Below are 15,930 nucleotides of genomic sequence, written 5' to 3' on the forward strand. Positions count from 1 at the left end.
AATTGTATAGGCTCCTAATTTTTTGTTTAATAAGCTGAACATCAGCTTCTCCTGGCAACAGACTGAAAATAATTCTGACCTGCAGATATTCAGAATCAGTGACGTGTAAGGCAGACCTGGATGCTGTTTAAAGATGGTGCCTGATTCATGAAGTTTCTCACTGTTGCACAGCCAACAAATGCCCACCAGCTAACTTCCTGACACGTTGTGGTTTTTTGTTTGTTTGTTTGTTTGTTTGTTTGTTTGTTTTTTTTGGGGGGGGGGGGCTTATTGGCTATGCATCAGTGTCCAGACTTTTGGAAGGATCAGAAACTGGTAGCAAAAAGTGCTCATCCTATGATGAATGCTGATATTGTAGTAACACCATTGGACCACTGAGCACTGAATATTTGACTGTGTGAACTAAGTCCTGTAGGCACTGATGCCCTTTTGAAGGGTTATGCAACAGTTTAAAGGGGGGCTGTTATATTCATTTCCAGCTTCTTTTCTTTGCTAGAGTTCTTTTGCAGGATTTACAGTTTGAAAAATACTTATTTATCTTATATTCACCTGAGATGCAGCCATGAAATACACCATTTTAGCCTCTGCCTCTATAAGACCACCCTCCTAAAAGCCCACTTTCTTCTGACTGGCTGCCCCTCAACTGGCTTTCGCAGACATACGTGTAAACTCCCTCGAGCCAAAGCCACAGCAATTGCTGCTCCTCAGATAAGCATATAACAAAATCCATCCATTCACTTTTTTAATCACTTATTCAGGATACAGAAAGAGGGCATCCTGTCCCAGCTGCAGTAGAGCAAAGGGCAGGGTGCACCCTGGACAGGTCACCAATCCATCCAGCAGTGAAACCCTGAAGCTGATCTAAAATCAGTTCTCCACAAAAGTAGAAAAAAAAGTCTGAAACAAAGCATTCAGAACAGAATCAACATTGTAAGAAGATATTTAGGATTGAAAATAGGCAAAGCCATAATGCATCCCCTCTAATATATGTGGTATAGTAAACAAACTACATAATTAGTAACCATGACTGAATGGACTCAACAAAATGTCTTGAAGCAAAGTGACTTCTTAGGTCCACTTTTCATGATGCTTCCTGTAAGCTGTTTGGATTTTAGTTCCTGGCATTCTGTGGTATCACATCTGCTTCCCCGCTTTTCCCTCTCCAGGTCCCAACACCTATGAGGATGCAGCAGCTTACATCCAAGCACAGTTCGAGAGTAAGAATCGCTCCCCAAATAAGGAAATCTACTGTCACATGACCTGCGCCACAGATACAGGGAACATCCAGGTTGTGTTTGACGCCGTGACCGATATCATCATCGCCAACAACCTCCGAGGGTGTGGCTTGTACTGAGCACGCCCACCAACCCTGTTATATCTTTCCCCCTTTGTCCCTTCCTCTCTCCCGGCCTTTCTGTCCTCTTCCCACCTCCTTCCTTCCCGTTCCTTTGACACTGCTGTGGAAGTGATGATGGTGATGATGATGATGATGATGATTATTTAAAGAAAAAAGAAAGAAAAATGCAACTAGGTACATATTAATAATGAGGATAATTTAAAAAAAAAAAATAGGCATACACACATATATATATATATATTATATATATATAATGTTTTTAGTTCTTGTCTCCTCTCTTCTTGTTCCAACTCCTCCTGATGTTCTTTGGCTTGCTGCCAAGCAAACACATTTGTTTTAGTAGAAAACATGAAACCCTGCAGCCTTGAAAACTTCTTGAACAAAGTCGATGAAAGCCTCCGTTCCCCGTTTTCTGTCTTTTACGTTGTCGGCCGCGTCTTTTGTTGTTAACTAAACTGAAACCTGTGCTTTTTTTTTTTTTTTTTTCCCGCAGATTTTTTTATGACGCCTGTTTTATTTTTGTTGATCATGTGTATATTTATTACAAGTATAATTCTGTACACTGATGTTTATTCACATTTTGCCTCACCTGACACCCTTATTTGTGTATTACTTTGTCCTTTTTTTGCTGTTGTTGTAGTTGTGATTATGTAATAACAAATTTTGCAGAATTATGTGAAAATGTCAATAGCACTAAAAAGCACTAAACGGGTCAGCCAAACTCTCAAGACCTGCTAAAACTGATAATGCTGATTTTAATGCGAGCGTTTTGTTTATATTAGCCGAGACATTTTGAAGATGTTTGTCGTCAGTCACTTTTTTTTTTTGAGTAACTTGTATCATTTTGCTCCCTGTATTCAGACCTGGTTTTCATCGACAGGAAGTGAGGCTTCCTGTTTCCAAACCGGGCCTTGGCCACTAGCAAACCGCTGGCCACGGCCGGGTGTAGGAGCCAATAGGAAATGTGCTGAAAGCCCTATCAGTGCCATGTAACAAAGGTACTGCAATGTAGATAGCTATGCTTATAGAAGCAACTACACAATGTTATAATTAAACCTTTCTCACTGTTATAACCTCTAGATCTGCTAACATTCTCCATATAAGAAAACTCACTCCTGGTTTGATAATGGTTGATTAATTTATTAATTTATTTATTGATTGATCGCCTTTCTTCACACACCTGTCTGTTTTCTCTCTCTCTCTCTCTCATCACACCATGCCTTTACTTCTCTCATTTCCATCCATCACTTTCTTTCTGGCTTATTTTTGCAAGGCACCCTGGCATCCACATACCAGGGCTAAAGGGCCTTCCTTCTTCTTTTTGCCAACCTATCTCCCCCTTCCTCCTCCTCTTCTCCTTTTCCTTCTGAAGTCCAGATAGCATGTGATACTCAAGCCTTTGTATAAAGAGACCAGTTAATTCATACAACTTATAAAAAAAAAAGAAAGAAAAAGAAGAAATGCTACACATGAATACTGCTCAGATAATTAAAAAATTGTTTTAAAAAAATTGCAAAAGTTTAAAAAAAAAAAGACAAAAATACAACAACAATAAAAAAGAAAAAAACAAGCTGAGAAGATAGCAGATAGATCATTGGTTTCTGGATGGGAAGGGGCCGAGGCAAATGTTGGAAAAAAAAAAAAATGTGACGGTCTAAGTTTCTGAGGACTGACAACAGAAAAGTCCAGAACGCAGCAGCATGCTGAACTGAGTTGAAAATGGACAAAAAAAATAAAGGTACACTTATTACTACAATCATAAAGAAAACCAGTGAACAGTGGTATTACCACAGTATGGCCAACAGCGTTCCTAATGCTCCTGTTAATATTCTCAAAAGAAGAATTTTCTCGTGCTTTGTAGCTACAGAGTATCTCTTTCTCTATATCTCCCTTTTTTAACTAAAAACATGTTTTGCAAAGGGTTCCAGTTTGACAGCGAGCGGATCTGTGAAGATCTCGGACCGACCCCCGTGTTGTTATAATGCTCTGAACTGTGCCCCGCCCCTTCTCCTGTTACCATTTTGCCTGTTTCCCTGCATTAGAACCGTGTCCTCACTTTAGCCTGACTCAGAACAATTAAATATAATATTATAACAATATCTATTTTTTATTATTTCAGGAAAAAAACAAACAAACAAACCACTTTTTTTTGGGGGGGGGAGAGCACGTTTCTCGCTGCGTCCGCTAGTTAGGGATGCCGCATGTTCACACATTGACGCTGTATAAAGTCATGCTCTTTTCTTCTTCTTCTTCTTCTTCTTCTTCTCTGTCTCTTTTCATTTTAACCCACACCTTCCAGGTCTACAATGAAAAGCACAGTTCTCACATACACACTTGCTCGCACTCACACACATACACACTCAGTAAGTAGATTTGGAAATTTGTTATCTATTCATACCTAATCTATGTTACCCCTCATCAATCTATCTATCCATCTATCTATATAGACCTCTCTTTCTCGCCTTCTTGAGTTCTAGTTTTTAAAAAGAAAACAACTGTGTATAATGACATGATAAACCAGTTTGGTTTTGTTTTTTGTTCATTCTGTTTCTGTTTCCTTCATATTTTTTTTTTACCTCTTCTATGTTCTGTTCTTTATCCAGTGAATGCTTTTTTCTGTGCAGCTTTTTTTCTCTCTCTCTCTCTCTCCCTCTACTCTTCTTTAGTGAATGGTTGTTATTTCATGTGGGATGTCCGTGCTGGAAAAAACCAATCGAATGTAGTGTTTACATTAAAAAGCCACTGTTTTCATGACTACAAAAAAAAACTCTCTCTCCTTGTCTCTGAGTCATTCACTCTCAATAACTGTCCATTTAAGCTGGATATATGAATTTAGTGTGCAGAATTCTTAAGCCACCCATTTATTTCTTTATATTTCACAAAAGTTATTGAACAATTCTAATGAGGGTATAGGATAAAAAAAAAAAAATAGAAGCCACTGCCAGTGAGATGCTTTCCAGATGGTATTGTATAGTGGATCAGCATCTGATGGTACTTTTCTGTCTTCCTGCATCAATTATGACAAGATCCCCAACACCACTGGCTGAAATGCAGCCCCAAACCATGACAGAGCCTCCACCGTGTTTTACTGATGGCTGTAGACACTCACTGTTGCACCGCTTCTCCTGACCTCCTCCGTGCATATTGATGATGATTTGAACCAAAGATTTAAAATTTTTATTTATCACTCCATGAGACCTGTTGCCACTGATTTTCAGTCCAGTTCTTGTGTAAGTGGCACACCTCAGACTTTTCTTCCTGTGTCTCTTCCTTAAGAATGGCTGCTTGACAGCGTGCCTTCTACTGAGACCATTTGTGATGAGGCTTCAGTGAACAGTAGATAGCTCAACTGAAAAGCCAGATGCATCTCTCAGGTTATGTGTCAGGTCTTCGATTTTTTTCCTCTTGCTTAAGGACATGACTTTCAGATACTGCTCATCTGCTACAAATAGTTTTGTAGGCCTGCCACTTCTTATGTCCTCTAATTTACAATGCACATCATGTCATGATATGCCAAGTTTCTGGCTAATTGCTCTTTGGGAATCACTTTGCTGTTGCAAAAATACAATTTTGTGTCTGTGGAACTGTTATCTTTGGCATTTTTCATAGATTCAGCTAAAGAAATAGGAACAAATGATGTGCCTTTGTGATAGGCTGGCAGTAAAGCCTAAAGATGCCATTTAAAATTGGTTCTTTGCTAAGTTGTCTGTTATGTATAGACACAACATGGGTTCATTATTTGAGTTAGGTGCTTTTTTATAATTGAATGAGTGACAGGTCAGTGTTATATGGCTTAACAAAGAAAAAATAGCATTTCTCTGAAAATAGGTACAAAGACTGGATTGAAATGAGTGAAAAATCGGCCAATATCCAAGCTAAATTTTGTAAGACTGTGAGAAAGCCTGAACAAATATTGCTCAAAACCACTTTAAAAATGGCAATAAAGTCTGGCACATTTGAAGCAAAGTATAAAGAAATGAGAGGTGGCTTGAAACATTTTTACAGTACTGTATAACAGAAATTCATAGCACAGTAAGCCCTGTTTAACCTTCACCTTTAAGCGAAGTGTTTGGAGGCAATTTCACGCAGCCATTTGGTTCAGTTATTAATTAAACCAAATAGATGTGGGACATTAGATTATTGATTAAAAATTAATTTAATTTTGAGGGATAGGTTAAAAAAAAAAAGTCAGGCTGTTCTCTGTCAGGGACCGAAGAAGCATTACAGTATATTTTAAGCACTTGGAAGGACTCTGGTTTGAGCTCAGCATGGCTTAAAATGTGAACTGGCTCTTATTTTTCCATGCTAGCTATGAAGCAACAGAAATGATCCGGTGGACCCAGAGAGGAGTGAGATTAAAGTACTATATGAGTCTCGAGGTAGGGTACACCTTGTACAGGTCGCCAGCCAATCGCAGGGCTAACACAGAGAGACAGACAACCATTCATATTCATAGTCACACCTATGGGCAATTTAGAATCACTAATTAACCTAACCCCAGTAACTGCATGGCTTTGGACTGTGTGAGGAATCAAGTTCTGGCAGTATCGGTGATGCTCACTGTGACACCTTATGTGATGGGGCTGATGATCTCTTGTAATAACATTTTAATAACCTCTCTCTGTTTATAGCTGGGTGTCCTATGACAAACAGCAGGTAGCCTGATCCTGCTGCAGTCACACAGGGAGTAAATTAATGATCTCAGGTAACAAAACTTAGATCTGATTTTTTTTATTGGAGGAGCTGAAATGCAGTTTTAAGCTCCTTTAACTTGCTGCTGCTGTTTTTATGTATAAAAAAAAAAAAACTATTTTCAAAATGTTGGGGTTTTTTTTTATATCTTCTGAAACACATCTGGACGGGATCATTAAGGTGTGGAAAATGGAAAAGCTGGCGCAATGGTTACATACACAGATACACTCATGTTTCATGCGTGATAAGAGACACACAAACATGTTGCTTCCTGTCCTCCCCTCAGTTGCACCCCCTTGGGAGGAAGGTCGTGAAGCGAGCTGACATATTTCAGGGGAAAAAACGCGTTCACAACGGAAAAATTATTTTAACCCCTGTTTGCCCTTTACTGCGTACAGTTGTTTTCCAGTCTAATTCTTGCTCTGCACACACACACACACACACGCTCTCAGCAGAAAATTACATTCGTTCGTTCCCCCTCTGTTAGCATCAGTGGTATTAGAAGAGTGTTCGCCAAAGTGTTTGCATCTTCACAAGCACCTGATTTCATTTCTGTGTTGATAATGTAATCATATGTGTGCCTCTGCAGCAAAAACACTCTTAGAGCAGTACAGTGATAACGCAGAGGAGTAACCCTGCACACACAGTACTCTCACTTCACTTTGTATCACACACATATTCTGGTGCGTGTGTGTGTTTGTACTCTACTGTAGGTCCTTCTGACATAAAACATCATCCACTCACAGATGAGAAAGAATCCCTGTCACAGCAGACAGACGCTGTAGTAAATGTGAGCTGGAGTGCGAGCCGGCAGAGATGCTCATTCACACATGCTGCAAGGAAGAGAAAGAAGGAGGGAAAGAGTCTTTCATCCTCACTGCTGTGGCAGTATCTGCAAGCAAAAGGCTGGTTCACTGGGTTCACAAAGAGAGGAGGCGAGTGGACGGGCATGTGGAGAGTGCCATCAGGCAGCAACAAAGAGAGAGAGAGGCTGAACACGGGGATGGAAAGAGCTCCATATTATCAACACTTCTGACTTTAACTACTTAAAAAAAAAAGACATTTAGTCTCTATCCTACTTCCTGTTTCAGTGTATATTGGCTACTTATTTTATAAATTCTAACATTAATTAACTGTCTTACTGGGTTACAGTACAGTTACATTACAGTTACAGTATGAAGCTCTAGGTTATGAATAACTCATTTTTAATGACTTCTTATTCATAATATTACACCATGAATATTATTGGCTATAGCTAAAACAACATATAGAATTTGTACAATGCAGTCCACACTGTGTTATGGTGTCTGAGAAGGTCTCAGACTTAAGAATATCTTTTATAAAAGCAAACATCAAGTCGAGTAGAATATTAGTCAAAAACCTCGATGGTCGTAAAGGAATGTCCAACTATAGTTCTTACTGTATTCTTGCCAGATTTTGGTCCTTACTTAGCCATTTGCTTTTGAATTGATGTGGTGAATAAAGTCACTAAGGCTCATATGCACTCCACTGAGATCTACCCAGACCTGTAATTATGTGTTCGAGAACTTGTACTTTGGGGGGATTCGTGCCACCTAAAGAGTCTACTGCCAGGAGGCCGAGGGGTAGCACTGGTGGCAGCCAGTATTTTTACTTTTCCCCAAAACGCAGAGTTAGGGTGTTACTGATGATGACGCCACAGGGCTTAAAGGGACAGTTCACACCAAATTTAAATTTACACATTTCACCTCTAACCATCAGTCTAGATTATTTAGGTGTGAATTCCCCGTTTTGGATGTATTGGCTGTAGAAATGTCTGCCTTCTCTTGAAGGCAGTGGAACTATATAGCACTTGCCTTTTGGTGCTCAAAGCATCAAAAACTGACACAAAAGAGGCCACAGCAGAAGAAAGGAGCAGCTATTGATTTTTTCATTAACAGGGTGAAGATGGGCAGGGGGAAGCTGGATGATGATGTGGTGACTGACTGACAGCTCCATTAAACAGCTGAGTGTCAAGAATCTGACATCTTCCACTTCCAATCTCACCTACCCCTCAGTGTTTTTGAGATAATTAAAATATTTCATAAAAATATTGATGTATCATCATGTTAAACAAAAAATATCAGCACTCACATGACATCAGCTTGTTCCCAGGCTTTTGTATTATATCATTTTTATTATATAATTTATTGAAGCAGCATCTCATGTCCTGTCCTTCCGAACAACATAGAGTTGTAAAAGCCGTCATTTTCCTGAGAGCACACACAAGGAACACCAATGTTCAACTTTCACTGAATTATGAATTTCAATGAAACATATTTTTCACATTTGCACTAAATGGAGGGAAATGAACACCTACTTTGACTGCATAATTGTGTTGATTTCTGACAAAATCCCCATCGGCAAATAATTTGCTGTGCATTATTCAGTGCATGATCTTTACTAGAGCAGTCATTTTAATAGCACAAAGTAGCAGCTGAAATATGATATTCTATTGCAAGCCTGCAAGTCATTATAATCAATAAGGGTAGATTGGTTTTATATGGAAATAAAATCCCTGTCAGATTTAATTTTGTTTGCTTTGGGGTAGTTTAATGTCCCATTAGGTCTGGAGTTGTCCACATACACGTTTCAGGTCTGGCTGACAAAAAAGCAGCCAAAGAAAAGCAACATTTCAGGACCAAAATCTATTAGAGTGCATGTTTTGGATGAGTTGGTGCTGTATGCCAGCATATTGGATCTGAAATAAAGCGCTCACTCTCAGTTGTAATGTGAGGGTCGTGTCTCTGCCAGCGTAATTTTAACTTTCTGGTGCGAGGTAAAGGCAGAAGGTCTGCAGTGGTGAAACAATAATGGACAAGAGAATGAATAACTATGGCAAAAGAAAACATCAGATCAAAACAGATGAAAGCTGACACTGGACCTAATACCCAATATTTCCTGTCAAACAATTATTGTTTAAAGGGACAGTTTGAGCTGTTTTCCTCTGCTTCTTGCTTTCATTCTCAGTTAAACTCAGATGCTGTAAATTGTGATTTAAAGGGCAAATTTGCCAAAATTGTGTGTGTGTGTGTGTGTGTGTCATGTTATAGAACTGTTGTTGGTGATGATGGTGGTGATTATTTAAAATATGATGATGACAGTTGTTAAGAATAAAGTTATCTTTGGATGCCAAAAAAAAAAAGAAAATTTTTTTTTGTTCCAGGCTGTAAACATGTTCACTTCAGTTGTGTGAGGGACTGACTCACTCCTGAAGTCAGCCTCAAGTGGCCATTCATGGAACTGCAGTTTGTGACTAGAGAGGCACAAGTGAGCATGACACACGTGAATCTCCAGTTGAAGCGCCGGCAGTGATTTTGCACAGTGGGTAATGTATGTTATGCTACATTAAAAGGAGAAAGAGTATACTTTAAAGAAGTGAATATGTTCCCTCAGGTATTCATGAGTATGATAGTATAATAAAGGTGCACTGCTCAATTTTTAGTTACTACTACTACTACTACTACTAGCTAAATAGATTATTAAATTTCATAGATAGCAAGGTAAACAAGTTTCAGCCATATTCTAAAGTAATTTTTGCTATTTATAAGCAGGCCTGAGCTTTTCTTGACATTACCTGACAAAGGTGAATGTCATAGAATGAAAATGTCACATGTAGTTAGTTTAGACATCAGTCTTTAACCTGTCAGCTCCCTGGTACAGAGTCTATGTGACAAACTGCTCCGATTTGCAAATAGCACAGCAAATAGTCCAGCAGCCGTAACCCTAAAGAGTAGACGTGATGTGTTCTGTGTTGTGTGTGTGCTGTTCATGAGAACTAGTGAAATTACCCCAACTTGAATCTCCAGAAATTCTCCTGAAAAAGTTAATGCGCAGAAACTGATTAAGAGATTGTAGAGGAACTGCCAAAAACCTCCACAGTTTTCATCTGAACTGAATACAAACACCTTTGAACCTGCCATATTTCATGAGAATAGCTGAGTTACAAACAGCTACTGGCACAGGCTGTTTCTCCTTTCAGCCTCATCAGCTTTACTGCTTCTGGACTGACTTTTATAAAAATGGATACTTTCAGCTTATTGCAGTCACCTCCCTGTGATATCAAATCCCAGGAATATAATATTCATACTGGGGGCGACCAGCATCAGATATCTGTTTAACAAATGGGATTCATAGGTTTAATCAAGTCTTAGTTTGGATTAGGAGAAGCTGCTGCTTGATCATCTGAGTCACAGCAAATGTGCTTTGTCATGCTGGCAACTGTTAGATAACCGATAACTAATAGAGACTGGATAAATATTCTACCTACCTTTAAAGCAGGTTGATTATGTGCAGTGTTTCATCTCCCTTAGATATGAAATGTTACTTACATAAGCAATGTATCAAAGTATATTACTCCCAAAACTGACACGCTGCTGCCTCGGAGTTTGAAAGTTAAAGTTAGCTTTTTTTTTTTTCTTTTTTTTTTACTGGCATTGCTTTTCAGCACAGTAAGAGCTGGAAAAGTTAAAGTGATCTGTGAGGACGTGAAGATGCAAAGTGAGGAGAGCGTGAGGTGAGAGAGAGAAGCTGGGAGGGGGGGCTTTCCACTTCTCACAGTCCTGCTACAATTTTTAAGAGGCCTGCACCCAGCTCAAGCTTAATTAGCGAGCATCATTCACCTTGAGAAGTTTAGACAGGTACCTGTCAGTTTAATGCCACACTGCACTTTATTTTTTAAAGGAGTGACTGTAACAGAACATATATATTACAAAAAAAAAGTTTCACAAACATGTTTCAATCCTGTGTGCACAAGATTTCTGTCTGTGTGTTTCTAACATAAATCTGTTTGTGACGCACCAAAATCAGATATGAAACCTTTCTTGGTTTCATCTTTCTTAACAAAAAAGTGAAAATGAGCCTTATCTGCAGTTAGAGGTGTCCTGCCAACTCTCATATACACTAATATCACACATGACTTTGGAGGGGAAATGGCAGCACAGAGTGGGCTCCACATCAGTTTAAATAAGCTTAAACATCAGGTTTTAAAACAGTAGGTAAGTCCACCAATCAGTGGTAGGGTGTTATCTTTTATATACAGTCTATGTGTTTTATAGTTGCGTTAAATTTTGTGCTCCTGTATGACTTTTGACATTTTTTTTTTACTTTGTTTGGCTCAAATAGAGCTGCATTGGTGGTGAGCTAAGCTAAAGTTAACATTATAAGGCAACAGGAGTCTTAACAAGCATGCTCATGCTTAGCGGGTGTAATATTTACCATATTCAGCCTAGTTCAGCTTGTCTCCAAGCTAACCTTCCTTAATTAACATGAAACACTATGAACAACTGAAGCTAATAATAATGCCAGATTGGATAAAGTGAAGTTTTGGCTTTAAACACAAAAAGAAACCAGAATTCTTGCATTTCTTCCTGTGGGACCAGGATGCTTTATGATATTTAGGTCTGGACCAAACTTAGTAACTTAAAAAAAAATGTTATTCACAATGTTAGTCTGCTCGTATGGACTCTTTTAATAATGAATTTTTTAATCCAGCGCTGAGGTTCCGGTGACAGCAGTGCCCTCATATTTGTCTGTCATCCTCATTATACTATGCAAATCTGAACTGATTTCTCACAACTCATCTGTGTACCTGGATATCATCAGCTACCATCCACCATCTGGCAGTTGTCAGGTTACACACACAAACTCTTCCTGCACTGTCTCCATTAACCCGCTCTCCAACCTCTTACTCTCTGTGTGGGTGCTAATTTTATATCCCAAGCCAGCCAGGTGTCCCCAGCAAAATCCAGGCATGTGCACATTACTTGACTCCCCATATGACCTGCTACCTTCATGCACTTGCATCCAGTTTATAATAAAAACTAAAACTGTGTATTGCAATAAACTGACTATAGTTGCCTAATACCTGCATGGATAATTACCACAGCTCAAGAGCAGTCGTACTCTTATGATAAGCAGTAAGTATAATCTCGTTATGTCTCACTGTTGAGTACATTCACTATCTATATTGGGAATAGGTAATGATTGGGAAAAGAGGGTGATTGAGATGCAGAGCAGAAAAATGGAGAGCTCCATCAATCAAAAGATAGCATAATCCACCTGTCAGCATCTCTAAAGCTCACTAATTAACATGTGATGTATTTGTCATAGTCCATTTACTGAGTTATCGGTAAATCAGTTCATATATCTCCAAATACCAGACCTTTCTTCAGTCCTGTAACGTGGCTCTGCTGACCTCTCACACAAAGACAATTAGCTTTTCACTTCACAGGCTGCCAGAATGCAACTTACATAACAAGCACATTTAAAAAAAAATTTTTTTTTTTTGCTAAACTTTCTGTATCTTTAATTCGGGACTGCAGAGGCGAAGAGAAAGAAAGAGGCATTTGTTATTTGTTGTGTCCTCAAAAAAAGATATCTCATGTGTCTATGTCCATAGGCAATATCTCTGAAACCAGTATTCAGACCACGTGACACAAAAATTGATCTGCTGACACAAGAATTTTTTTTATATATTTCCTTGTATGGCGCAGTTCACTGTTGGTAAATGGGATCCACCCTTCCTGGGTCCCATTTGAAGGTAGCTTCAAAAAGTAGACTGAATATTAAAAGAGGAAGCTTAGCCTCAGAAATTAAGTTTAAAGGTGCCTTTGCTGACATTTGGAGAGTAAATTTAAGTTTGAGAAGTGGATGCAGAAAATTGCACATCTGCACAATTGCAAATGTCTGAAAAGACAAAAACAAGAATTTCTACTGAGAGTGTGCTGCACATGCTACAAAGATTAAAAGATTCCTCTCTTATCCTGTTGCCGTCTCTCATTTATTCATCACCATCTCCAGCAGCAGAACATAAAAAGGACTCCCCCAGCAATAAATCAGCCCAACCTTTTTTGCTGTCCCTTCTCTCTCTCTCTCACTCCCTCTGCTCTCTTTCTCCCCATGACGGAATCTCTTTGAAGTGGAGCAGGTGACCCACCTGGTGGTAAGACAGTGGCACTGCACCACCACGCCCAGGATTTAGGCTGCAGAATGCAGGACAGGCAGCCAAAAAAAAAAAAAAAAAAAAAACAACACACTCCATGTGTGATGCAGGATGAGGATGCAGTAATATGAGCAAAATTAGATCAGCTCTATTAGACTGCTGCTGCACTCCCTCCAAATACCCTCCTTCACATTTCAATTCTTAGATAGATAGATAGATAGATAGATAGATAGATAGATAGATAGATAGATAGATAGATAGATAGATAGATAGATAGATAGATAGATGGATAGATAGATAGATAGATAGATAGATAGATAGATAGATAGATAGATAGATAGATAGATAGATAGATAGTGACATGAGTCCCCATGGGTTAGTGTACCGTCCCCTCTGGGGTAGACAAAGATGAAAGACACACACACACACACACACACGGACAGGATATTTATAGTGCTCTAGCCTGTTGCTAGGATACCAGCCAGCCCACAATTGTCAGACATGCACTTAGGTTTGTTTACAAAAATGAATATGTGCTGTACAGTTTGCCTGACTCATACACACACACACACACACACTCACACACACACTCACACACTACTTTTAGCAAGATGAAGTCTCACAGGATCATTTTGACCCCTGAGCTGACAGTAACTATAGTGAAAATCTAAAAGAGATGCTGACACTGTTTATTGCAGTCTGACAGGCTATGGTTGCTATGGCATCTATCCCAGCTTCTCAGCAGCGCCCCTTCAGTAGAGGAAGGTGGCAGTGGCTGAACCTGAGGCTCCTCATATGGGATTAAAGCTGCCATGTTGCCCTCTGCTGGCCCAACAAGGATAATCTTGTAGAGCGAAGTCATTTGATGGAATACATCATCATCATGGACTCACTTAACACTGAGAATTGCTCATTTTCTCTGATCAAAAGAACTTGCTTTGCTATTGCAAAATCCTTTTAGCGTGCTCCGTTCATTAATCTTCATTTTATCCAATTTACTGTAATCCAAATCCACATTAATCCGTGAAAAACCTCTGTTCTTCTCAGCCCCTGCAGTTGACTGGTCAAGACTAATTATTCCAAGGAAATGCATGTCCTAAATCTCTTAAACAAACACAACATGGTTGCTAGCTGCCATTTTTAGCACACAAGCACAGTTTGTAATGCTCGGTACAATGGCAGTAAAATCAGAGACAAATTCACTCATTCACTTAAAGCATGTAAAGCAACATATAACAGGGGCCTGTGAGCAACCTACAGCAGGACTGAAGTGGTCCAGTGGCCATAATTTGAATATCACTAGAGTCTGGGTTTGGCGTTACAGAGTATATTATGTATTATGTATGATTTTTTTTTATATAAATCAGTGGCCCTGGGGTTGGAGGCAGGAAATATTTGTTAAAAAATATTGAGAGGTGTCTGTAGTACTGATGTAACATTTGAAGAAGAAATAGAAAAATCTCACCAATAAAGGTGGAGTGTGTGGAGAATCTAATGGGGGATGCAATGCCATTTATTGGCCTTTTTGATACTTCCACTGGAGGGCACCAAAGTGCTTTTTTTTTTTTTAATTCCAAGCAAAAACACATTTTAATATTCCAACAGCAAATGGCGTTTTGAGCTAGTCTAAAGGGAGGGCAATGCCAGTTTTTGGAAAAAACTGTCAGCAGTTTTAGTGTTAACACTCACGTGTGTTTCATCATAGTTTTTAAACATGTTTGATTTTGGTCTGTCTCTTTCAGTATGAAATTCTTTAGATTTTTAAAAAATCAACAATTGTAAAAGCTGCAAAGAAAAATCTGTTATTTGTCCTTTCTTTTTTCTTTTTTTTAAATCAAATTAATTAATTTGACAATTGAAGCACAGCACAGTCCAATCATGGCTCTGTGTTGTCAGATGGATAAAAATGTACCACCAAAAATAGGACCAAAAGATGTCACAGGCACACAAAATTTAAAAATATTACTGCTTTGCTAATCATCACATCATAGCTTCTTGGCTCTATATCTGTGTGTGTGTGTGTGTGTGCGTGTGTGTGTGTGTGTGTGTGTGTGTGTGTGTGTTTATTTTTTCCTGTAGGAGACCCCTATATGCCCCCACCACCCCCCCTTCATCTCTCCAGCAGGCAGACAGACAAACAGACAGACAGACTGGCTGACCGTAACATTGTAACTGATATATTCAAATACTGGACCATGCGCCATTCCAAATTCGTCTTTCAGCCACGGGATCCCACCGTCTGACCAGAAATAAACACACACACACACACACACACACACACACATACACACACACGCATCCAAGTGTCTCCTCTTCTAGATACTGTACTCCCCTCTGGGTGTGTGTGTGTGTGTGTGTGTGTGTGTGTGTGTGTGTGTGTGTGTGTGTGTGTGTGTGTGTGTGTGTGTGTGTGTGTGTGTGTTGGGTACCGCAGTTAGCAACGCAGGGATGTCTGGGTGAGGAAGGAGGTTGATTCTCAGTCGCTGATGTAACCTGACTGGGTCACAATGGGCCCGCGTGCAGCCCTCTTTGTGGAGCCACCTGATAATCCGTCTGTTCTAATGGCCATTTAAGCCAAAGGAGACTTATTAACTCTGTAGCTTCTGTCCGTGGGTTCAGTGAGCGCCACAGGCCCTGCTGAACTGCCAGGAATTTCTCTCCATTTCAGCAGCACAATAAAGAAAAGGAGACTGCATGTCAGCAAGAAAAAGACACAGTTAAGTGCAGAAAATATTTTCGGTATTTTCTCCTCTCATACATCATACATTTGCTCCTTCAGCGCTTCAGCGTTACAGTCTTGGTTTCTTTGATAGAGTTGCAGTCAGTAGAGAAACTCGCAAACACTTCATTTCTGTGTTGGAGTGTGTTTGAACATCACCGGAAAAAAAAGAGGCAGTGACACCCAGGTAGCCGAACGGAG

General features: G+C 39.4%; 1 protein-coding gene across 2 annotated transcripts in view; it reads left to right on the forward strand.

The window, feature by feature from the left end:
* Positions 1-4,107, forward strand: part of gnao1a (guanine nucleotide binding protein (G protein), alpha activating activity polypeptide O, a) — a 92,321-nt gene extending 88,214 nt beyond the window's left edge. The window contains exons 8-9 of one of the 2 annotated variants that reach the window (XM_030732029.1): positions 1,167-1,375; positions 3,786-4,107. In XM_030732029.1, the coding sequence (XP_030587889.1) occupies positions 1,167-1,354 (188 nt within the window). In that variant the 3' untranslated portion in view covers positions 1,355-1,375; positions 3,786-4,107. Of the gene's footprint in view, positions 1-1,166; positions 3,028-3,785 lie in introns of those variants that run through there. The other variant, XM_030732028.1, reaches the window with a different exon arrangement.
* The last annotated feature ends 11,823 nt before the right edge of the window (positions 4,108-15,930 follow it).

The sequence above is a fragment of the Archocentrus centrarchus genome, chromosome 6 (genome assembly GCF_007364275.1).
Source record: "Archocentrus centrarchus isolate MPI-CPG fArcCen1 chromosome 6, fArcCen1, whole genome shotgun sequence".
Taxonomy (NCBI): Eukaryota; Metazoa; Chordata; class Actinopteri; order Cichliformes; family Cichlidae; genus Archocentrus; species Archocentrus centrarchus.